The sequence below is a fragment of the Molossus molossus genome, unplaced genomic scaffold, assembly GCF_014108415.1.
Source record: "Molossus molossus isolate mMolMol1 unplaced genomic scaffold, mMolMol1.p scaffold_m16_p_4, whole genome shotgun sequence".
Classification (NCBI taxonomy): domain Eukaryota; kingdom Metazoa; phylum Chordata; class Mammalia; order Chiroptera; family Molossidae; genus Molossus; species Molossus molossus.
In genome coordinates this window covers 297,184-321,127 of record NW_023425377.1, presented here as the reverse complement: position 1 = coordinate 321,127, position 23,944 = coordinate 297,184, and the positions used below count along the sequence as shown (strand labels likewise).

The following is a 23,944-nucleotide window of genomic DNA, read 5'->3' as shown; positions in this document are numbered from 1 at the left end:
TTTGGCGGCTGCGCTGGCGTTGGGAGGTGAATGAGGCTTTGAAGTTGGATCTTTGCAAGGCTTGGCCACCAAGGCTCTGGGGGTGAAGTGAGGACCCCCAGGCCCGCGGAATGCGAACACCTTCTGCTGGGGAAGGTAAAGGGCGGAGCACAGAGGGTGGGTCTTTCCCTGTGGGTGGAGGAACACTCAGACAAGCACAGTTTGCAGGACTTTTGAATGGCTGTCTGAGCACCAACTGCATGTTCGAATGGAAGAGTGTGGTAGGCCTGTGCCGCCTGTAGGAGAAGAAAATAAAGTTCCTCCCTTTTCTCTGCAGTCTCGGTTGTGAATTCTTTCACAAGCCTGTGTCACTGGCCTAAACAAACCCGTAACACTCTGTCTACCACAGACACACATGTGCACACACATGCACACACACACACACGCCGTACTGCTCGGGTCTCTTATACTCTTCCCTTTATTTCCAGTCACCCTCACAATGCTCCCCCCTCCCCATTTCTATCTCAATTATTATTAGGAAGCAAAAGTAATTCCCATTTCATTTACAAATGAATTCTGATCATTTGGCTATTTATTGTTTGAGCAGCGTGAAGTAAAGGCACAGACTTTGGATGACCATTCACAGGTTTAATTCTTTGCCCTTATCTCTTTGGCAGAAATTAAGTAAATACACAAGTAAATAGAAGAGCATGGGTATAAAAACGGGATTTGTTGCTGTCCGGCGGGGCGGTGGCCTCCACCTTGCAGTCAACACTGGGAGCACATGACGTCACACCCAGCCCCAAGGGACAGTCTACCATCTTTCTGCAAGGGTACTGGCCAGCGATTGCCCAGTCAGCTTCCTAGACTGACCCCGTGCCCACCATTCACCCCTCACCCCCTTATGGACCATTTTGTGGGCTTGTCTGTGATGGGGGGGATCAGCATTGTGTCCACATGGGTGTTTCTCAGTCACAAAAAGCACAAACACAACTGTGTAAGCAATGAAGGCATTTACTGGGCACCACGACCAGCAAGCCAGGCCCAGGAGGAGCTTCAGGCATGCTTTGATCATGGCCCCGGCTCCGTGCCTCAGTGATGCCGTCTCTGCCGGCCTCTAGGTATTGGTTTCATTGTCGCGATGGAGCAAAGAGCAAGTGGGACATTTGGGGAGCATTTGCCTCCACTTAACTCATGTAGGGCCAGCAAGAGAAAAGGGATGCTTGTTGGCAGGCGGGGGAGGGGGCAGCTGGGCCGTGCCCGACTGCTACAGGGGTGAGCTGCGGGGGCAGTTCTCGGGGGAACCACTGAAACAGGTCCCTGAAGAGTCTGCAGGTGAGGCTGCAGGAGCTGCCCTTGGTGGTGTGAGGACAGGGATCCACACACATTCCAGCCGAGACACCACGGGCCACGTGTCTGATGGGCTGGGTGCACCCAGCCCCCCACAGTCCCCTGACCTGGGGAAGGCCTTGTCTTGCAAGGACATCGTCCAGGGTCTCTGCCAGAAGGAAGCATCCAGCAGAGTGCAGGGACCCTGGACCAGAAGTCCGTCCTCAGAGGGGTCGGAAGCAGTGCACGGGGAGGTCCTTGCAGGAGACGAGACTGAGAGTGTCTGTGCCCCTACGTCCATCAGACGAAATGGCCCTTTTCTGTCGTCCTTTCCCCAGCCCACCGACGAACCAGGAGGAGCCGGAGGAGGGAGAGAGAGGAGAGGGGGGAGGAGTGGGGGCAGGGATGAAGGGCAGCAAGGACGGCAAGGTGTGAGCTTAGAGACAGCCCAAGGTTGAAGTTGGTGGTGGAATGAAGTTTTGATTCAGATGAAAATGGACTCAAATTCTTCAAATGATTGTGTGATCAGGACAGGCGTGAGTGACGGGTGTGAGTGTGCCTGAGATAAGACAGGACCAGGAGGCATGTTGAGGGCAGGGCTGGGGAAGTGGAAAGAAGCTGGTTTGTCCAGTTGAGTGCAGCCTGTTCCTTCACCTTCATGCTGCCAGAAGAAGCTGGGGAAGGGCCGCCCACCGGCGGTGTGCCCACATGGACAGGTGAGCGGGGACAGGGGAGCGGGGACAGGGGAGTGGGGACAGGGGAGCCGGGACAGGGGAGTGGACAAGGGGCCAGATGTCTTTCCCTTCAAGGCCTGGGCTCCCTGCCTTTCTCCTGGTGGGGGGGGGGACCCTGAACTGACTGGCATGAAGGTTCTGCCACCACCCTGGTAGAATGGGGACAAAACATGATGTTGGACAACAGGAAAATGAGAACAATTCTCTTTCCTGCAGCCTGAGCTGTGGCCTGGGAAGTCACTGAGGGGCTCTGGAGCCTCAGTGACCTGTATGCGTGGACGATGGAAAGAAGCTGGGTGACCCTGTGGGTTCCCACTGGGGCATCTGGGTGAAACTGGTGCCCTTAACCCAGAAACGGAAGTCAGCCCATTTCTCCCTGGGTGGTCAGAGCCCCTGGCGCCACTTGGGAGTTGGAGACAGACCCTGGAGGACAGCTGCACCTGCCCCGCAGACAAACAGATGTGCTGCCCAGGTGTGAGCAGGGCCGGCTCTGGCCACCCCTCCCAGGCCCACGCGCCAGGTGGGCAACCCAGGTCTGCAGTGGAGGGGGATGGGGAGGCGGCGAAGACAGGGAGCCAGGTGGTGGTCCTGGTCTGGCTGCACAGGGTCCTGGGGGCCTTGTCTATCCAACACCAGGCCTGTCCTGACTGCACTAATGCACCCCCTGAGTGCCAAGGGGGGCAGAGAGGAGGTGGGGAGAGGGGGAGGGGAACACGGGTAGGTTAGGAGTCGGGGAAACCTGGGGGAAAGGGGGAGAGGCTAGTCCTTGGGGAGACAAGGGGGGAGCCAGGGTGTGGGAACCGGACCAGGGTGGGGGTGGGGAGGGGCGGCGGGGCGTGGCCAAGGGGTGAGGGGCAGTGGTGGCGGAGCGGCTCTGGGGGGAAGGCTCTGTGTGGGCGGGCGGAAGGCGGTGCCGCTGCAGTGCGGGGACCTCGCCCTCCCCGTCCTCACGTCCCGCGTCCTCACGTCCCCGCGTCCCGCGTCCCGCGTCCCGCGCAGCCGCCTCCAGGCTCGGGCGCTGTGCATCCAGGTACGCGGGGCTGAGGTGGGGTCCGCGCCAGAACCCCGGCCTGTGCGGAGCTGGGCCTCGGCTGGCCAGAGAACCCCAGAGAATGTGGGTCTGGGGGAGCCCCTGCGCCCTTGGCTGGACGCGGGCCATCGTGGTCCAGTAGCAGAAGCCCGGGCGCCGGCCCACGGCAGGGACGCGCAGCCGAGGTCGCAGGCCTGGGGACAGGCGGGCTGGGGAGGGGCCGGGCCGGGCTCCCTGCGGTCGGGTGCGGGGCCTCCACCTGGTTCCCGCGTCACCGGGACCAAGTCCAGAGCGCGGGGCTGTGAACGTGCCGCCCTTGTTCTCCAGGGTCCTCCCTCCAGCAGCCCCTCAGCCGGCTCCAGTGGGTTTTCTCTTTCTTCTCCGGATAAGCGACCCCCCAGCCCTGTGACAGGGCCCCTCCACCTCCCTGACCCCCCCAGCCCTGTGACAGGGCCCCTCCACCTCCCTGACCCCCCCAGCCCTGTGACAGGACCCCTCCACCTCCCTGACCCCCCCCAGCCCTGTGACAGGGCCCCTCCACCTCCCTGACCCCCTGACGTCCCCCCAGCCCTGTGACAGGGCCCCTCCACCTCCCTGACCCCCCCCAGCCCTGTGACAGGGCCCCTCCACCTCCCTGACCCCCTGACGTCCCCCCAGCCCTGTGACAGGACCCCTCCACCTCCCTGACCCCCTGATGTCCCCCCAGCCCTGTGACAGGGCCCCTCCACCTCCCTGACCCCCTGACATCCCCCCAGCCCTGTGACATGGCCCCTCTACTTCCCTGACCTCCTGACGTCCCCCCAGTCCTGTGACAGGACCCCTCCACCTCCCTGATCCCCTGAGATCTCAGGGAGGGTCCTCTGGTGCCCCTTGGGGTGGATCTCTATTTACTTTTCACTGCCTTGTCCTTAGAGGAGGGAGGGATGGACGCAAGTGGGACCACCAGCTGCTGCTGGACACTCAGGGGTTCTCAGCCCTGCACAGAATGTGGGGTCCCCTCCATCCCTGCAGGGTTTGCTTAGAGGTCAGGCTTTGCTGGCTGCCAGCAACTCAGCCTGACCTCTGACGAGGGCAGAGCAGAGCCTGGACCGCGTAGCCCGCTGGGCGGGCACTGGATTTGGCCATGACCGTGAGCCTTGGGACACACGTAAAACGTGGGTTTAGAGCCGCCGGGGCTCCCGAGGCTGGTGCTGAAGGCGGCCGGTGTGCTTTCCTCAGCAGGACGCAGGACGCAGGCGCCATGGCCTCGCCGCCATCCCACCCGGAGGAGGACGAGAGCCTGAAGGGGTGTGAGCGGTACGTGCAGAAGCACGGCGTCCAGCAGGTGCTCAAGGACTGCATTGTGCACTTGTGCCTCTCCAAGCCCGAGCGTCCCATGAAGTTCCTGCGCGAGCACTTCGAGAAGCTGGAGAAGGTCAGTGCGTGGCCTGCCTTTCCTCTGCCGCACCCCTTCCCGCCCCACTGTCCCCAGGACCGTGTCCACTGCCCGCCAGGTCCCCGTCCTGTGGTTTCCTCCCGGCCACAGGGCCCCTCCTCCTGCTCCGGGATTCAGGTGTTTCAGATTTTAGGAACTGCTGACTGTGAAGGTAGCTTATGGGGCTCACTGACCGTTCCCCTCAAGGGACAGAGGTGGGGACCAGGTCAGGTGTAGATGCCATTGGCATTTGGGGGAGAAGAAAATGGCTTTGAACGAATGGGATGTGGGCGTTTGGACTTCATGTTAAATCTGCGTTCCTGGGATGAAGCCGACATGAGTGTGTGCAGGAGGGAGGCACATGCCTGATCCCCCTTTCTGAAGAGCGAGACGCCCTCTGGGTCCATCCGGGAGGGCAGGCTGGAGAGCAGGGACTGGGACCCTTGTTCTGCTTTTCCTGACCCGCAGGTAGCACCTCCCTTCCTCACGTGGCCGCCACCCCGAACTCTCTGGGTTCCTCCCCTGGGCCCTTTGCCTCCACTTCGCTGTCTCTGCCCGTCTCTGGGGGAACCCAGTCCGGGCTCAGGTCTGGTGTAAGCACCTCGGAGTCCCTGAGCCTCGCCCAGCGCTGTCTTCCTTTTGCTGGGGGCTTCCCGCGGACACGGAGCCCTGAGCGATGAGTTTGTCTTCTTCCCTTTAAACTTGAAAGGGCCGTGGTTCTCAATACAGTTCCTCATGTTGTGGGGACCCCCAACCATAAAATCATTTTCGCGGCTACTTCATAACTGTGATTTTGCTACTGTTACGTCTTAGGCGACCCCTGTGAAAGGGCCGTTCGACCCCCAAAGGGGTCGCGACCTGCAGGTTGAGAACCGCTGCTTTAAAGCAATCTGTTAAAAAAAAACAACAAAAAAAGGGAAGGAAGAAATGTTTCAGAGCAATGCGTGCCTTTTACAGAAAATCGGAGGAGCTCAGGAGAGAGGAGAAACAGAATTCGCTTGTCGTCCTCTTACCTGTCGCTCGCTCACTGTGTTTTTGAAACATCGTCGTTACCCCATCCCCGAGCCGATTCTGCGTCTTAGTCTGCTGACTTACACGGTCTGCACAGACCTCATCTCGGGCTGCGCGTGTGCTGTGGAGATGTCCTGAGGTTCTCCCGGCCTCTCCCTGCTGATTGGGCAGCTGGTGGTTTCTGGTTCTTTGTAAGGTTACAAGTAACACAGGTTTGTACGTACATTTCCCCCTGGACGTGGTTTCGTTTGCTCTGTGTGGCTTTTCAAAGATGGAATTCCTGGGGTTCCCACTGTGGCTCCTAGTCGGAGGGACCCGGTGGGACCCCCCCCCCCACGTGCCCCAGCTTCCGCATCCGCTGGCCCGGCCAGCTGTGGCTGTTCTAATGTAAAAACCTGTTTTCCAAAGGATCCGTGAAAACGGTCACAGGCCCGAGTCCACTTTGGTTACTTCTAAGGTCACTTCAGGAGGGTTTCAGTCCAGGGCCGTGTGTGGGGGTCGCCAGTTCCTGCACATTTGAAGAGGGACAGTTAGGCAGGTGATATCCTTAACCTCCTCAAACCATAGCTTGGTTAGAACTGGGGCGACTTGGTTTGTTCACAGGTGACCCCGGCAGGGGACTAGGCTCCCAGTCTGTGGCCCACGGGCTTCCAGGGCAGGGAGCCGACAGGAGGCTGAGGCGGGTGCGGCCAGACGCAGGTGCCCCCCTGGTGCTCTGCGCAGCCGGTGCACGCGGTGTCTGTCTCGGTGGTTCCGTGGGCAGGTGCTCACCTCACGGGGCTGGTGGAGGTGGAGACACACGGCCCGGGGCCTTGCTCTGGGGGTGCTCCAGGTCTTGCTGGTGGACGGGGTGTGGGTGAGCAAAGAGGCCTGGGCATGACGCCTGGGGCTTGGTCTGGGCTCTGGAATGAGGGGGTGCCACTTGCCAAGGAGGGGACGATGGGAAGAGGCAGGGTTGGCGGAGGGAGAATCAAGAGTCCAGCTTCGGACCTGTGGCTGTGCGTTGTGGGGAGGCTGTGGGTTTGGAGTCAGGAAGAGGCAGGGTGAGGACAGAGGCTGAGGAAGCTGACCGGCCCTGCCTGCCCCGGGAGTTGGTTTCGCACCTTGGACAGGTCGGACAGAGGGCCTGGAGGCAGGGTGGCCGGTGCTCCGTCCAGTGGCCGGAAGGCCTTGGCTGCGGGCTTGGTTCCAGCTGAGCTTTTCCTACGTCAGCAAGGGAAGCAGGTGCGTCCCTACGGCCTGGTCACGGTCACCATAGCGACTGCGTTAGTTTGCCAGGGCTGCTGTAACACGTCCCCCCAGGGGCTGAAACAGCAGAAAGGCCTCAGGTCTGGAGGCTGGGGCTGGAGGCCACATGCCGCCGGTTCCTTCTGGGGCTGGTCCCTTGCGGGCGTCCTGGGAGGGCACCACATACCCCTTTGTTGTTTCAAATCCTCAACTAGGATATTTCTCCGTTGAATTTCAGACAGAGTGGAAGGGATGTGCAGGGGGAGAAACATCGATGTGAGAGAGACACAGGGTTGGTTGCCTCCCGGATGACCTCGACCAGGGTCAGGCATTGAACCTGCCACCCAGGTATATGCCCTTGACCGCACATCGAACCCGTGACCCTTCGGTCCCCAGGCCGATGCTCCACCTGCTGAGCCGAGCTGGCCAGGCCACATGTCCTTATGTAGGGACACAGTCGCGCTGAAACGGGGCCCCTGGTGACCTCGTGTTTAACTGGATCACATCTGTAACGACCCCATCTCCAAATACAGCCACTGCCGAGGTGATAGGGTGAGAGTTCCCGCAGGTCTGCTTGGGAGACACAGTTCAACCCCGACAGCTGCTTCCCCGGTGAGGGCGGGGGGTGCAGGAGGCCCACAGTGGCCACGGCCACAGCTGATGGAGACACTGGGGACACGGTAACAGCAGCGGCGTCTGGGGGCAGAGCAAACCTCCCTCTGGCCGTGTGTCCGGGGCAAGACCGCAGGCTGTTCCTGTCACTGTTGTCCTGAGAGCTGATCCGTGTAGGCTTTGGGGTGATTTTGTGAATTCTCTGAAATTGTGTGCTTGCTTGTATTGGGGTTCGTCTTCCTGGGGAGAAGGTCCGGAGTTCGCAGTGGATTCTCAGGGGATCTGTGACCCTCAAACATCAAGTCCCCGAGAGCCGAGGGCCTGGCAGCCGCCTGGCGCAGGCTGATAAGGCGCAGGAAGCGCTCCTTCCTCTGGGGGGCTGGAGCGCGGGGACGGGGAGCAGGGGCGGAAGCCATCAGGGGCAGGAAGGCGTGTGGAGGCCTGAAGCTGGGCTGGCGCAGACCAGGATGGCCCAGCTCTCGGGGCGCGGCCCTGGCCGGCCGAGAACGGCACCTGGCACGCGGGCATCGGTGAGTGCGCGCCGTCTGGGCCGGTGGCTCTGGGTGGACTGAGGGGACAGTGCTCGCACCTCTGGCTGGCACAGCGTGGAGCCCTGCAGGAGGCGCTGTCTCGGGAGGTCCCGTGACCACGAAGACATGGCCCTTTCCACAGCGCGCCTCAGGCGCCTTGGGAGAGGCAGCCCGTAGCAACACCGGCGCCCTCCATGCCCCGTCCGTGTCCCGTCCGTGCCCAGTCCGTGTCCCGTCCGTGTCCTGTCCTGCACTTCCCCAGGACGGTCCTTGCAGTGCCCTCAGGGGTTTGGGTGATTTTAGCGTATGCGCTGTTTGTTTGATTTTTCCTCTTAGGACCATTTTTATTGAGGTAAAATACACACAAGGCAAAACTGACCATTTTGACCTTTTTTTTTGGTTTGTTTGTTACTCCTCACCCAAGGATATTTTCTCATTAGCTTTTTAGGTAGCGGGGAAGGGAGGGAGGGGGGAGGGGGAATGGGGTGAAGGGGAGGGGGAGGGGGAAGGGGAGGGGAGAGGGAGGGGGAAGGGGGAGAAGGGAGGGGGAGGGAGGGGGAAGGGGGAGAAGGGAGGGGGAGGGAGGGGGAAGGGAGGGGGAGGGGAGGGGAGGGGGAAGAGGGGGAGGGAGGGGAGGGGGGAGGGGATGGGAGGGGAGGGAGGGGCAGGACCAGCGATGTCGCTCACCGTGGGCATTCTGACCATTATAAGTGTGCGTCTTGTGGCATTTGGGTCTCGCTACACCCTTTCAGTAGCATTTATGGCGTCTCGTGGCCGTAAAACAGTCCATCACGGGAGAGTTTGAGGGTCAGTGGTGTCTCTCTTCACACCACCTTGCGCGAAGGAAATGATGGAAAAGGACACAGAGGCTGGGCTGCTCGGGCGGGTGCCGGGTCAGAGCGTCTGCGCACTTGGTGGCCCTCCGGCCACCTCGCCGGCGGCCTCCAGAGGAGCTGCCGAGTTCGTGTGTCCTGGCGGGACTCCGACTGCTCTCCCGGGGCCTCCGACGGGCTTCTGTGGGGCTGCTCCGTCCCTCCTGCTGGCACCTTCTCCGATGTCGTTCCCTGGTGGTTCCCCTCCTCCGTCGGTGAAATACCCCACGAGTTAGGCTAACTCCTGCTTTTGGCAGAACTAACACTTTGCTTTGTGCAATGAGCGGACACACTCGGGAAGGGAGAAGCCGGCGAGAGGCGCATCGGGAACCGAGTCCCGTGCCACTCGATGGCCGTTCCCGAAGGCCGTGGTCTAAACTGGGCTCCGTGAGCCTGGCAACTCTGTGTTGAGGTTCAGGGAACGCCCGTGGGGAGCAGGCAGACGCAGACACTGGGTGGACTCGTCTCTTGAGCTCCTGCGGGTCTGGAGGGCAAACTCGAATGAAAGTGCACCGTCCGTCCATCTGTCAATTTGTGTGTCTGTTCCACCACTGTAAGCGTGTCTGGCCTCCTGGGGACACCCAGGTGGAAGGGGCGAGGTCACGGACAGACGGCAGGCGGTGTCCTGTGCGGGCGAAATAGAAAAACAAACAGAACGTCAGGGTTTGCTTGTTTGTTTTTTTTAACTGGGAAAGTGACATGTCATATGAAGAGCAGAGTGAAAACGAACCCTGTCCCCCGCCCTGCCATCCTCCTCCCCTGAGCCCCCTCTGTGCTTGGTCTTTGGGAGTTTCCGGAAGAGCCTATGCAGAGCCTTGGACCGGGTTCTCTTTGACTGGATCGCACGCTGTGAATCTGCGTGACGGTCGCTGCGTTTCCTTCTACCGACACAGGAAACGGGGGCCTCGTGTGGGCACAGGGAACCCACTGCGGGGAACCCACCGCGCCACCTTTAAACATTCATCACGTCCTGGCCGGTTTGGCTCAATGGCTAGAGTGTCAGTCTGCGGACCAATGAGTCGTGGGTTTGATTCTGGCCAAGGGCATGTACCTCGGTTGTGGTTCATCCCCGGCCCCGGTTGGAGTCGTGCGGGAAGCAACCAGTCGATGTGGCTCTATCACATCGATGTTTCTCTCTCCCTCTCTCCCACTCTGTCGATGATAAGTGGAAAAATATCCTCTGGTGAGGAATAAATAAAAAAGAAAAAAGAAAAAAAAATCACTCATCATCGAATTGAAATGAAGTTAAATTTATTTTCATTGTTGTATAACTCTATGAATTTTTAAAATATTTTTGTTGAATTTATTGGAGTGACGTAGGTTCATAAAATTATACAGGTTTGAGGTATACAATTCTACAGCACATCATCTGCACCCTGTATCACGTGTTCACCACCCAAGTCAAGGCTCCTTCATCACCATTTACCCCCCTAAACCCTCTCCTACCCCCCACCCTGCTTCCCCTCCAGCCACCCCCACACTGGGCGGGCAGCCGGTCTTACCGTGGGGCCTGGGTGGGCAGCTGGACGGGCAGCCGTTACCATCCAAGCACGTGTAAGTGTGTCTGTGATGTTTGCCCAACAACAAATGGTCCAGTGACATATTTCTTAGAACTGGTCTCCGCCGTTCAGCCCTTGACTGCTGGGATTTCAGGAGGTTTTGTTCTGCAGTTCCTGACGACTGCGGAGGTTCAACGGCTCTTCAGACGCGGCTTTGCGTTGGCACGTCTTCTCTGTGAAGCATCTGTTCCTGTCTTCTGTCCGTTTTTATTAGGTTGTTTTCCTGCTGCTGAGTTTGAACAGTCTTTGTATCTGAGCTCGTGTCCTTAGGCACATGGACACTGCTCTCTGCCAACTGTGTGGTTTGCAGATGTTTTCTTCCTGTCTGTGGTCTGTCTTTTCGCTTCTTAATAATGTCTTCCACAGAGCAAGTGTTTGCTTCTGGGGTCTAGTTTATCAACATGTTCTAAACACCCTGTGCGTTTGCATTTAAGAGGCATCTGAGCCCTGGCCGGCTTGGCTCAGCGGTTAGAGCGTCGGCCTGCGGTCCAGAGAGACCCGGGTTCGGTTCCCGCTAAGGGCATGTACCTCAGTTGCAGTTTGTCCCCGGCCCTGGTTGGTCGTGCGGGTGGCAGCCGCTCGATGTGTCCCTTTCACGTCGATGTTTCTCTCTCTCTCTCTCCCTCCCACTCTATCTGTACCAAAAATGGAAAAAATATCCTCGGGTGAGGATAAAAAAAAAAAAAAAGAGGCATCCGAGCCCTGGTCGGCTTGGCTCAGCGGTTAGAGCGTCGGCCTGCGGTCCAGAGAGACCCGGGTTCAGTTCCCGCTGAGGGCATGTACCTCAGTTGTCGTGTGTCCCCGGCCCTGGTTGGGTCATGCGGGTGGCAGCCACTTGATGCGTCCCTTTCACGTCGTTTCTCTCTGTTCCTCTCTCTCCCTCCCTCTTTATCTGAATAAAAAATGTCCTTGGGTGAGGGTAAAAAAAAAGAGGCACCTGAGAACATCTGCTGAGGGAGGGTGCACCGGCCGCCCGCCTGCGGGTCTGCGCCGGAACCTCTTCCTTTGGCTGCGCCACGTGACCACCACGTCCTGCAGTCAGTGTTTCAGGCAGAGTGTCTCCCAACTGCCTTCCTGTTCAACACTGTCTCGTCTACTGTAGCTTCTTTGCTGCTCCACGTACGTGGTACAAAGAGCCTGGTGATAGTGACCCAGGTCCTGATTCCTGTTGAGGTTCATGTACATCACTTTGGGGAGAACACACCGGTCACCAGTGTTGAATCTTCCCATCCCCGGACACAGAATGTCTCTCTGTTTAATCAGGTCTCTGATTCCTTTCATCAAGGAAAGAAAAACTTTTATTGTTTTCACTTTGCAGGGTCTCTTCACAGGTTAATCGGCTCCTGTTTCGTGTTTTGAAGTTTTAGTTTTCAGTTGCAGTTCGCATTCAGGAGTGTTGTGTATTAGGTTCCAGGGCCCAGCACGGTGGTCACACGGTCAGGGCCTTGACGAAGTGACCCCCTGCTGTGCCAGCGCCCACCCGGCCCCGTACATGGTTAGCGCAACGTTCCTGACTTTGTTCCCTGTGCTCGGTCCATTTCACGTTTTATCCTGAGTGATACTTTTTTTTTAAAAATAATTTTTCTTTATTGATTTTAGAGAGAGAAGGAGAGAGAGACAGAGAGAGAAACATCGATGAGAGAGAACATCGACTGGCCGCCTCCTGCACGCCCCCCACTGGGGATGGGCCCACAACCTGGGCATGTGCCCTGACCGGGAATCGAACCAGCGACCTCTTGGTGCAGGGTTGACGCTCAGCCACCGAGCCACACCGGCTGGGCTTAAGTAGTAATTTTAAAAACTACTAACAGTTTTTACCTCTTGGAGCATTTCAGGCTGACGTAAAAATTGAATATAAAGTACAGAGTGTTTCCCGCCTCCTCCCACGGTTCCCGGTCGTTAACATGGTGCATCCACGTGGTGCTGTCGCCACACGTGGGACACGTTGCCGCTCGCTGAGTCTGTGGGCCATCGAGGCTCCCAGGGCTGCCGGCTTGACGGACACTCAGTGTCACAGACCTGCCCTGGGCCCCTGTGCCTGTTCCCCCGAACCCCTGGCTGCCACGGATCTGCCTTCCTTTCTAATCCTCCCCTGAGGAGGTTTTTATTGATTTTTAGAGAGAGACTTCGATCAGCTGCCTCCCAGATGTGCCCCACCAGGGATCAAACCCGCAACCATCTGGTGTAGGGGACAGTGCTTAGCCAGTGGAGCCCCCCGGCCAGGGCTGGTCTCTCATGGTCTCTGTGACGTCGCCTCGGTTGGACTCACACAGCACACGCCCCGTCAGATTGGCCTCCGTCGCCGACTCACGAGCGTCCAGTTCCGCTGTGTCCTTCACGGCCGGCGGCTCATTTCTGTCTGTGCTGCGTCGTCTTGCGCTGTGTGCTGGGCCACAGTCTGTCCGGCGCCTGCCGCAGGACGTCTGGGCTGCTCCCACGTTCTGGCGACTGTGAACACAGCTCCGTGACGTCCGTGTGCAGCTGTGGCACGCCCCCGTGGGCCCCGAGCCCGTCGGTGCGCCCTGGGCACCGTGGAGGGAGGAACCCCAGGCCGAGGCCACGTCTCGCAGTGGTGCCCTGTGGGAGCCACGTCCCGGGTGGGTCTGGCTGCTCGCACACTGTCGCCTCGGTGCTCCGCTGGCCCGGTTCCCACCCCCTCCCGTGTCTCCGCAGGTGAGCCGGGCCACGGCATGGAGCTGCCCACAGACTTCCAGGACGGGGCTTGTTAACGTCCCTGCGTTGGTTTTTATTTCCCAAACAATCTCATAACAAACAACCATGGAAAAGTCAGTTCAGGAAGAAATCCACGCCCACAGAACCGCACTCGCTTCTTACTTACCCACGAGTGAAGTGTGAGCGCGGTTTTGTGGGTGTCCACCGACCCCCAGCATCACACACGTGGCCACGTGGGAAACGCTTCTCCCAGGAGGGGACAGGACCACCCTGTGGCCGCTGTGGTCCTGCTGCTCACGGTGCCCCCTGGGGACCCGCATGTCTTTACGTGAAGGGCCCAGCGGTGAGCCTCCGCCGGGTCCGTGTCTGACTCAGCCGGAGCCGCGCCGCCGCTGGTCCCTCTGCAGACGCCCCCGACGCCCCGACTCAGCTGCATCACCGGCTTACTCCACGGAGGGAGAAAGGTCTCGGAAGTGACCAGGTCGTGTGACGAGAGGTGGGCTCCACCGCATCTTAGGGAGTTGAGGAAGCACAGGAAAGGGTGAAGACAGAAACGAACATCGATCTCTCGGGAGTGAGTTTCACACCCGCTGTATTTCCCGGCGCTGTTCCTCTCTGTCCTCCCAGGCCCACGCGTGATAAAGTTCATAACCTAAGGATGTGCTTTAACACGGTGGACTGTTTCCAGAGAAGTTTTAGGTTTACAGAAAGGACAGAGTCCCTAACACCCCGTCTCCTCCCGGAAATCCCCGGAAGGGCCGCTGTGTGCTCACCGCAGGCGGGGTGGGCGGTGTCCCCTCGCCCGGGGCTCCCCAGATCCCACCCTCCGCCTCTGGGCTGGAAGTTGGCCTCGCCTAGTGCAGGGGGAACAGAAAGCATGGCCATCACTCACGGGCCGGGGAGAGCGTGGCCCGGGGACCGAGGGGCAGTCCCTGGGGCCGCGCTCCCCACACCGACGGTACGAGGATCCCTTTGGCCGGAAGAGCCTGTCCTGACCCTGTGCCCTGACCGTCCTGCCACGCGGACACTTCGTCAGCTGCAGCCGGAGACAGGAAGGGGCGGTGAAGAACCAGAGGTTTTCCTGGCACCCCGAGGCTGGGCAGGGGTGCCAGCCAGAGGCGAGGTCCCCTCTGCTGTGGGAGCTGGAGAGGTCCCGGGGCCAGGACGGGATGCTCACTGGTCCAAGACGAGGCCTGGGCCATCTCTGCGTTTCCCAGCCGCCCCTCTGCCAGCCTGCAGGGCCCTTCACTGGAGCCTCCGTCCTGGCGACACTGGGACAGGGAGGGGTGCCGTCCTGGGGCCGCGTCACAGCCCTGCCTCTGTGATGCTGAGGGAATGGGGTCAGCTCCCCGCCCTGCGGCCCCTGGGACGTCACCCTGGCCTGACACCAGGAACGGAGTGGGCTGTGGTCATGACGGTTGTACAGTGCGGGACACGGGGCTCGAACCCTTGTCTGGACTCCGTTTAGTTCATTTGTTTCTCTGTCCGTGCGTCCGTGTGTCCGTTCACACTCACTCGCGGACTCAGCGATGCCTGCAGCCCGACCCTGTGTGGAGGAGGGTCGCAGCCGCAACGTGGCTCCATCAGTGTGAGCAAAACACCGTGCAGGTGGCGGGCGGACGGGAGAGCCGAGAGGACGGCTTCTCGCTGGTGGTGACGTCGGAATGGGCCTTGACGCATATGTAGGAGCTCACCGGGGACGCCCTTGGTGGTGGGCAGTGAGGTGGAGGAAACCCTGGCCCTGTTTCCGCTCCCACCCAGCCGCTCTGGCTCCGTGCTCACCTGCAGACGGTCCCGGGGCCTCTGGTCTCACTTCCTGTCCCTGTCGCCCCCACAGGAAGAGAACAGACAGATTCTGGCTCAGAAGTCGGCCTCCCAGTCCGACTCGCACGACGAGGAGGTCTCGCCGACTCTGCCGAACCCGGTGGTGAAAGCCCGTTCCCGCCGCGGGGGCGTGAGCGCTGAGGTGTACACGGAGGAGGACGCCGCGTCCTATGTCCGGAAGGTGGGTGTGGGGTCTGGGGGGGCCCGTCGTCCTGGTCAAGCTGCCGCCCGCCGGCACCCGGGTGCCCGAGGTGTTCACGCGGGGTCTCCGCACCCCTCGGAGGCTCTGTGATCCCGCCGGGCTCAGCGAAGGGGCGACGCTGGGTCATGGACTGGGGCTGGAGGGGCGGCGTCCCGGCTCCCCGGCCCCTGTTCTCCCGGCCGGGGGTCCTGGCGGGTCCTGATGGGTCCCCAACAGCCTCCCACTCTCGACCTTTTAAGGGAGAAATCGTGGTGTTTGAGACGCAAGGTCTTTTCATCATCGAGTGAGGACTCGGGCCCAGCGACCCCGCACAGGTCCTGCGAGGAGCCCGCCTAGCGTGGGGACGCCTGTCCCTCGCCTGGGGCTCCGCGGGTTGGCTGATAGACATCCAGACCCCTCCAGCCCACCATCCCCCCCGCCCCTTCCTCCTCCCCCAGAAGGGTGAGGTCCGTGGGGCCCCTTTTGTCTCTTTTTTCAGTTTTCAAATATTTAAGTAAAGTGTTTGTTACCTTAGAAGACAGGGAAGTAAAGAATCAATGAAGACACAGTAACCCCCGGGACCTTCCAGCCCCTGTGGGGAGGCTCCGAGCCCACCGGGGCCCAGCCTCAGGCCGTGCCGAGCCCCCTGGGTCCCCGCTTCCTTGTCCTCTCTTTCCTTTCCAATCCTCCCCCGAGGGTCTTTCTGTTTATCTTCAGGTAGAGAGGGAGGGAGAGAGAAACATCAGTGTGAGAGGGACACATCGACTGGCTGCCTCCCACACGACCCGACCAGGGCCGGGGACGAACCACAACCGAGGTACACGCCCTGGACCAGAATCGAACCCGCAACTCTTTGGTTTATGGGCCGACGCTCCAGCCACTGGGCCACACTGGCTGGGCTCCTTTCTACTTGTTAAATGAACACGGAGCCTCGCCTGCCGCTGCCGATGGTGGCCGTCCCCGAGGACGGCCGAGGGCCGAGCGGCGTGGTCTCAGTCCCGTGGCTCCTCAGACTCAGGCAGGTGGCCGGGGTGCCGCGGGTCTGAGTGCTGCTGACGCCCGCAGGTCATCCCCAAGGACTACAAGACCATGACGGCGCTGGCCAAGGCCATCTCCAGGAACGTGCTGTTCGCTCACTTGGACGACAACGAGAGGAGGTAGGACCCGGAGGGCAGGCGGGGACGGGCGCTTCCCGGGCCACGTGGCCACGGCCGTGAGTCACGGTGACCCCGTCTGGGGGGGCGTGGGTCAGCCTGGCGCTCGCGGTGTCATTTCTTCCGTTACCAATAGGACCCCATGTTTTTCCAGTTGATTGGTTTTCTGGAAATTCCTGAGCTGCCCAGTGGCCTGGACTTTTCTCAGAGAGAAAGGTGTGGGCTCAGAATTAAAGACACTGGTCAGCCATTACCACCCGAAGGTCCCACAGGGCCGGTGGTGAGCACCCACTGTGGGCGTGTCCCGGCCCCAATGATAATGTGACCCAACGCTGGACCCCCGAATGCAGAGGGCTGTGCAGGGGTGACGGCTGGGACCAGACCCGTGGGTGGGTCCCGGCCTCCCCCGTGGGCCCTGAGTGTAGTGTCACCTGCGTCCTGGGAGGGACACAGCAGGCACCAGGCAGGAGAGGAGTCCCAGGCAAGGCCCCCGGGCCCGGCCACCCCTCGGTGTCCACTTGCTGGTACTGGTGCTGAGCCTCCAGTCCGTTTCTACGGTTCTGGTTCCCATAACCCGGTGGCAGCCGCGTCCTGGTCACCAGGTGGACCCAGATGCCTCAAGCGGGCGTCTGTCCAGGCCGAGTGTAAACACCACTTCACACTGCAATTCAGATCTGGGTGCTGCTGTCACAGGTTCAGGTCCAGAGAGGCCGGCCGTCTGCAGACTGTCCCCGGCCCTGAGCCCGAGCGGCTCCCTCCTGGGACACACGCCACACCCTCCGGCTGAGGTCACACAGACCACGGCCCTCTTCGCCCCTCGGGCCTCGGGGAAGGGCCCCCTGACTCACACTGCTGTGCCGGCCTCGGGGGACGGCCCTCTGGGCGGACTGTGAGCCCCGTGTGTCAACGGGTCTGCCTGTTCCGGCTTTTCCGTGAGCGGAGTCACACGCTCGACCTTTGAAACCAGCTTCTTCCACCTGGCGTAGTGATTTCAAGGTCCATCCATGTCGTGTGTCAGAATGTCCTTCCTTCTGCAGTTCGGCCCTCGCCCGAGGATCTGCGGAGGGAGAAGGCTGGTTGCCTCCCGCTCGCGCCTGACCGGGCTCACACCTGCGCCCTCCCCGTGCCCAGGACGATGCTCTGGCCCCCGAGCCGCCGGCCCCTCCATGTTCAGGGCTGAGTGATGCTCCGTGGCGTGGACGGACCCCAGTCTGCTCACCTGCGGGGTTGCCCGCAGCTCGGTCACTCGCACCTGCTGCTGGGAGCGGGTGTGTGCCCCCCCCCCCCCCGGGTGCAGCTGCTGGGCCAGCAGTCGTCCGGTGCAGCTTTTTAGGAAACACCAGACTCAGTGTCTCTTTAGCCCCACGGAACTTCCAGCCGCCCCTTCCTGGAGCCGGCTGCCCCTCCCGGGGGCCCTCGCTGGTTCAGTAAATTCGTCGTGTGGGACCAGGGTGGCCCAGGTGCAAGCTGACTGAAGGCTGCGTCCGGGCACCCCAGCTGCAGGTGGGGGCCCCGGGCCTGAGCCCCCCCACAGGCTGCCGCTGGGTCGGGACGTGGGCGGACGTGCAGGAGCAGAAGGCGGGTCACACGCTCCTTTGCGCAAGGCTGACGGGGAGCAAGGTTCTCACGCGTGTGTTTCAGGTCTTTGGTTTGGCACAGAGGAAAACTCTGCCGTCTCAGAACTGGGCGGGCTCCCTTTTCTGGCCACAGCCCCTGAAGAAAGGGGGACGGTCCAGGAAACAGGCTCCAGGGGGGGTGGGCAGGGACTGGCCCCCGACCTTCCACGGAGGTCTCCCTGTGGCGTCCAAATGGGTGGCTTTTTCGTTTCCGGGGAGCGGGCTCAGCCGTGCAGGCTCGGGCCGTGGGCTAGGCAGCCCGGTTCTCTCCCGGCCCGGCCGCGTCCTCCTGGCCTGGTCCTCGGCAGAGAAGCCGACTGCGGGCGAGCACACCTCTGTTTCGTGCCCCTCCTGCGGAGTTCAGGTTCAGGGCAAGTCACCCGCTGCCACAGGCTGGGGTCTGCTCCGCCATTGGGGGTGCGTCTTCCCTCCAGGCTGTTCCTGCTTCGTGTGGAGACACATGCGTGTGGAAAACACGTCATGGTCATGTTGACGCTCTTCCTTAGACAACGGGGCCTGGCTGTGGGCAGACACCGCCCTCCGACCGTGTCGCTCCTGGGGGGCCACGCTTCTGGTGGGCGCTTGTCGGAGGTGTTCTCTGGGCCCATGTCGACGGCACGGGGCCCCCGTTTCCCCTTCTGTAAATAACAAGGGTGTTGCTGGCTCAGGGTCACCCCTGTTGTCACAGCAGAGCCAGGGTCCCAACAGGAGTCTCTGGACTCCAGGCCCCTCCCTTCCCCCTGACGACGGACCCCGGGCACCGAGGAGGGGAAGGAGAAGGGGCAATGGGTACCCCTGGCTTTGTCCTGGGGTGTGGGGTCCCTGGTGTCCTGGGCAGTCTGAGCCTGGGTCATGGGAGTGAGAGAGAGCACAGGAGACCCCCGCACACTCGTGCCGGAGTGTAAAGTGTGTTCAGGAGCCTGCTGGGAGGAGCCGGCTGGGGAGGAATCACAGGCTGTGGGGTGACGCCGCCCGGGTGTCGGAGGAGAGTCAGCACCTCTGTGAGGGTTGCCGTGAGGACGGAAGGCAGTCGTGTCCGTGGGTGTGTCGTCACCATGGTTACCACCATCGTCGTCACTGTCACTGCCTCCATCACCGTCACCTTCCTGCAGGTCCACTGCTGTGTGGAGGGTCGTCCAAGTCAGCGGGCTTCTCCCTTGAAGCGTTTTGCCCTCTGGTGCTGGCCTGGACCTCCACGCGGCTGCTCTGGGCTGAGGACACCCCAGAAAGCACTCTGGGAGCCGCCTTGTCCCCCTCAGTGCAGAGAGGGTTTTCTGGACCAGTGAGGGGAGGCCCCTTGCTCCAGGGGAGGGACTGGGGGGCAGCAGGTGCCTCACACCGGGCCAGCCCCTTCCCAGCCCCTCTGCAGAGCTGAGCTGCTCCAGGGGAGCGACTGCGGGGTCGGGGGCTGGTGTAGCCTCCTTGCCGGGTCAGCTGCTGAGCAAAGGCAGATGACACTCTTCCTGGGACCTGGGGCAGTTGCTCTCTGGTCAGGGGCCCAGACAGCCTCAGGAGGTGGCCCACAGGTGCTCTGGAGCCCTGAGGGCCACGAGCCTGGCCTGGCCTGGAGGGCACGCCCTGGGCCTGGTGGAGGAGGATGGGAACCCCTGGGTTCACTCGGGTCCCTTCCAGGCTCACCGACCAGGGCCCTGGAGATGGTGCGCACGAGCCCCCCCAGGAGCCGGTTAGGGGCACCGTGTGTGGTGTGGGTGGTCCAGGCCTCATTACCGGCCGCCAGGCGGGCGGCGGGAGGGGAGGGCATCTCACCCGGGGCGGCCTAGCTGGCAGCCGGCCCCGCTCTCTGCGGCTCTAATTAAACAGGCCCCGGGCGGGCCCACCGCTGGCCCTGCAGCTGCCTCCTGTTGTCTGTGGCCGGCTTCCTCCCACCCGCATATCTGCGCAGCCTGTTTTTCCACAGATTGGCCCAGGTCCCCAGGTGATGGGGAAAACACGCGGCTGCCTGGCTGCCGATCACAGGCAGCCGATCACAGGCAGCCGAGGGGTCTCTGCTCCCTCCCTGCCCCCGGCTCAGCCCTGGCTGGGGCCTGCTGCCTCCCTCCAGGCAGGACTGGAAAACAGAGTCGTCGAAAACGCAAGCCCGCGTCCGAGGAGACACTTAACGACTTGAACATGCAAAGGGTTCTGTCTCCCTTTGGCCACAGCCAGGCCCCCTCTGGGCAGAGGCTCCGGGCGAGCACGCCCAGGGCCGCGTGAATCCGGTGGGTTTGGCGGCCGCGCTCCGCTTTGTGGGAGGCAGGAAGCTGGCTCTGCCGCTGGGATCACATGAGCCGCCCGGAGCCAGGCCCGGGCCTCACGTGCGCCGAGGTCTCGTTGGAACAGTGCGGGCGGGTGAGGTTCACGGTGCCGCTGGGTGGGCGGGCACAGCGCTGAGAAGCTGGGATTTGAACCCTGGCTGGGATGAGGCCGGGCGGGGCTGACCTGCCGCCCACGACGACGCCCAGCTCGCTGCCTTTCCACCTGCTCAGACTTTCCAGGTTGATCGGAAGCCCCGTGGTTCTGTGGAAGGGTAGGCGGGGCTTGTGTTATCGAGGTGCACAGACAGACACGGCCCACCTGGCCGTGGGCGAGGAGGGGAAGGGGCCTTGGGCGCCCCGTCTGGCAGCCTGTGGGCATCTTGCTGGGGCTGCGCTGCCCTAGCACTGTACTGTGTCTGAGCCGGGCGTGTGCTGCCTCAGTCTGCGGCAGAACCCCGCTTCCCGCTCCCTTACACCCAGCCCGCTCCCCTCTTGACAGCACCTGGGATGCCAGGGCCCCTGCCGCAGCGCCCGCCACGCACACGAGGTGCCCGCCACGCACACGTGGGCGCCGGGGCGCAGAGAAGGGGTGGGGGCCCCGCGGCTGTTGCTTAGGGGCAGAAGTGGGGTCATTTCTTCGGACAGAATACCCCGGGGACCGGGGTCCTGGAGGGATGCTGGGCACGATGCCCCTGGCGGTGAGCTGGCCTCTGCACCCCCCCCCCACAGTGACGCCCTGGCTTTCAGACTTGAGGGCCCCTTGAGTCCCAGCTCGGCTCCTCCTCGAGCCCTGGTCACTAACAATAGTTGAGTTGCCTGCCGGCCAGGGTGTGAGGGATTCGCCAGGTGGCTGGGCGTCGGGAGGCTGTGGGAACGGGCCAGGGTGACGGCAGGTGGCCTGGGAGGAGGGTCTCACCGCCCAGACCTGTGCCATCCGCGGCCCGCCCAGCACCCCTCAGGGCCGGGGGACACAGGCTCAGAGGACGCAGGTGCCTCCACATTCCTCAGGGGGTGGGCAGTGGCCACCTTCCTGACGCAGTCCCGAGCGCCCGGCCTCCTCTGAGAAAGCCAGTGGCGTCTGCGGTGTCCCTGGGTGTCCCCCGCTCCGTGGCCAGCCACCTGGGGTCGAGGACGAGGTCTCCCCATGTTCCAGGGGGAGGCTGGAGTCGCTTGTCCGGGTCCCAGGGGGACCGACCGGACCGGATGTGAGCCCTGGTGGGAGGGCTGAGCTCTGTGTCTGTGCAGTTCAGGCCCCGGGACACGGCCGTCCCCTCCTGTCCTGCCCCACGGTCCTTCCCAGTGGGGACAGTGTTTCAAAAGTGAACTGTCCTCTCAGCGACCTGGGTTGCCCATGGGTGTCTGTTAGATGCTGGGGGTCGCAAAGGAAGAAAGGGCCCATTCTCCCTCAGGGCCGGGGCTCCCTACCCCACCAGCGACCTCTGAGCCAGACCTTCGGGGTCGGGGGGGACACTCGAGCGGAGGGTCCGGCAGGGCCGCGGACGGAGCAGCCTCTGGTGCCGTCTTTCTGGACATGGCCTCCTGTCCCCAGCCCTGCCTTGTTCCTTTCGCAGGCGTCTGCCGCTTGGGTCCTGGGGAGGGCCTCACGCTTTGGCAGGGTGTCCGGAAGGCGGCCGGACCTTCTGCTGGCCCAGCAGTGCGGGCTGTGCCCTGGCCGCCCTCCCTCTTCCTCCCCCACTCTGCCGGCTTCTGGGGAAGTTGCACCTCCAGGTGGGGCGGCTGCAGGGCTCCCCGAACTGCTGACCTCTGGACAAGGCCCCGCGTGGTCATTTTGTGCGGCGGGGGCGGGGTGGGTCCTTCAGGGGAAGAGGTCTCGCTTCTGCCCACCTGCTAGGTGGCCGCCTGCGTGCTCCTAAGATGGCCTGGTTTTCGCATCACCGTGTTTCCTTCGTCGACTTGCCATCACTTGTCTTGCTGATTTTCACGAGTTATCTGTAAATTAACAAAGCTAGGCTGTTGACTAAATACGCAGCTGGTCTTCGGTCTTTCGAGGTCAGAGAAATTCTTCTGTCACATGGAAGTTAAATTTTTCCCGTCGTGATAAAACATAAAATTCACCACTTAACCTTTACGTCTGTGGCAGTAAATCATTCACGCTGCCGTGTGACCCTCCACCATCACCTCCAGAACTTCTCCCCAAGCAGACTCCCCATCGAGCACGAACCCCCAGCCCCGCACCCACCGCCTGCCTCCTGCCCCTGGACCGGCTCCCCAGGTCCCCGCAGAGTGGGGTCGCACGGTGTGTCCGCCACCGTCTGGCCCGTGTCACCCAGCACACGCACCCAGGTCCCTCGGCGTGTCCGCGTCCGCGTCCCCTTCCTTCCTGAGCCTGGTGCTCCAGGGGCCGGGCGGGCCTCTCTGCCTGTGTCCATTCGTCTGTCGATGGACAGGTTTTAATTTTGGCAGATTTTTCAGTCCTTTACGCGTCTCGTGTTCTTCTCTGGAAGGCCTTCCGTACGCCAAGATAAGAAACAAATACACCCGGGACCTTTTAAATTCAATTTAACTTTATCATTATTTTTTATAATTTGATTTTATTGACTTTTTTTTAGGGAGAGAGAGATAGAAACACCAATGAGAGAGGGAAACATTGATCGGCCGCCTCCTGCACGCCCCCTACTGGGGATGAGCCCACAACCCAGGCACGTGGCCTGACGGGAATCGAACCGGACCTCTCAGCCCACGGGACGGCGCTCAGTCCACTGAGCCACGCCGGCCGGGCCACCTGGGACCTTGTTTAGAATCTTCCCAGTTTTTTCTCTCTTTTCGTGATGAAACCCTTGATTCTCTAGGAATTTTATTTTGGTTTGAGGACATGTAAATCCAGCTTAATTTTTCCCCCAAACAGCCGGTTGTGCCAACTCTTCCTGCTGACCTGAACCACGTGCTTTACGAAACCGAGTTCCCGCGTGTCTGGGGTCTGCGCCGGGCCCTGCCGTGCGTGGGAGGCGGGGGGTGGCGTGGCAGGACTGTGTGTCTGAAGGAACACCAGACTGAGACGGGGTAGCCGTTCTTGGGGGAGCATAGCCTGGGCCTGGCCAGGCACGGATGCTGGAGTTGTGAGGAGGTGGCTGTGTGGGTGCCCTGAGGACTTGGGGTGTCAGGAAAGTGCGCCCAGGTTTCTGTCGTGAGCGCCCACTGGGAGGTGGAGCCGACTGCCTGCGCGGGGTTCAGACGGGACCTGTTGAGGTGGGCAGGGTGGGCGACCCCGGGGTGAGTTCTTCCCTCCAGGGAACCCGTGTCTTCTGGTGTCATGAGAAGCGTTTTGGTGACTGTTTGTCAACGAAAACGACTGCGAGATGCTGTTTTAAACAACCTCCCGCCCACGGGGGGATCTCGGGCATCCGCGGTGGGAGCGGGAGCAGTGTTAGGGTTCCAGCGTCCTGCGGTGGCACCTCTCTGCCCGGCCCCCGCACAGGGCCATCCCCGCAAACCCAGGCACCAGGCAGCTCCGTCCACAAGTCTCAGTGCGACAGAGATGGGCTTCCCCCGGGAACAGCTGGGGGGGGGGGGAGCACGCCACAGCCTAGCTCCTCAACCCTTTGGTGCCCCGGGAGCACCGCCCTCCCTGTCCGTCCACCGCCCTCCCTGTCTGTCCACCCCAGGAACATGTTCCTTATTTTTACTTTCTGGGTGAGAAAATGCTTTCTTTTTCTTGACAGTGGCCACAAAGTCCTTGATTTGATTGAGGCTAAATCTGGGCTGTGGAGGGAGAGAAGCACGGGGTCCTTCCCTCTTCCCTCGGCCGTGGGGCGTCATGGACTGTCCGCCAGGGCTGTGCGTGTCTCTGTGGCACCGACGTCCTCCCCTCGGGGGGTCCCGGTGGAGGAGTCCTGGGCCTGTGCTCGCTTTCTTCTCACTGTTACAGGGACCACCTGTTGTCCAAAGTGTCCGCATGGCTGACCCTCCCGTCTGCATGGTGGGGC

At 61.6% G+C, this 23,944-nt stretch overlaps 1 protein-coding gene across 3 annotated transcripts in view; it reads left to right on the top strand.

The window, feature by feature from the left end:
- The first annotated feature begins 4,290 nt into the window (after window positions 1-4,290).
- PRKAR1B (protein kinase cAMP-dependent type I regulatory subunit beta) overlaps window positions 4,291-23,944 on the top strand; it is a 62,081-nt gene continuing 42,427 nt past the window's right edge. For 2 of the 3 annotated variants that reach the window (XM_036239966.1, XM_036239968.1), the window contains exons 1-3: window positions 4,291-4,486; window positions 14,808-14,975; window positions 16,041-16,132. In XM_036239966.1, coding sequence (XP_036095859.1) covers window positions 4,313-4,486; window positions 14,808-14,975; window positions 16,041-16,132 — 434 coding nt within the window. In that variant the 5' untranslated portion in view covers window positions 4,291-4,312. Of the gene's footprint in view, window positions 4,487-7,760; window positions 7,867-14,807; window positions 14,976-16,040; window positions 16,133-23,944 lie in introns of those variants that run through there. The other variant, XM_036239967.1, reaches the window with a different exon arrangement.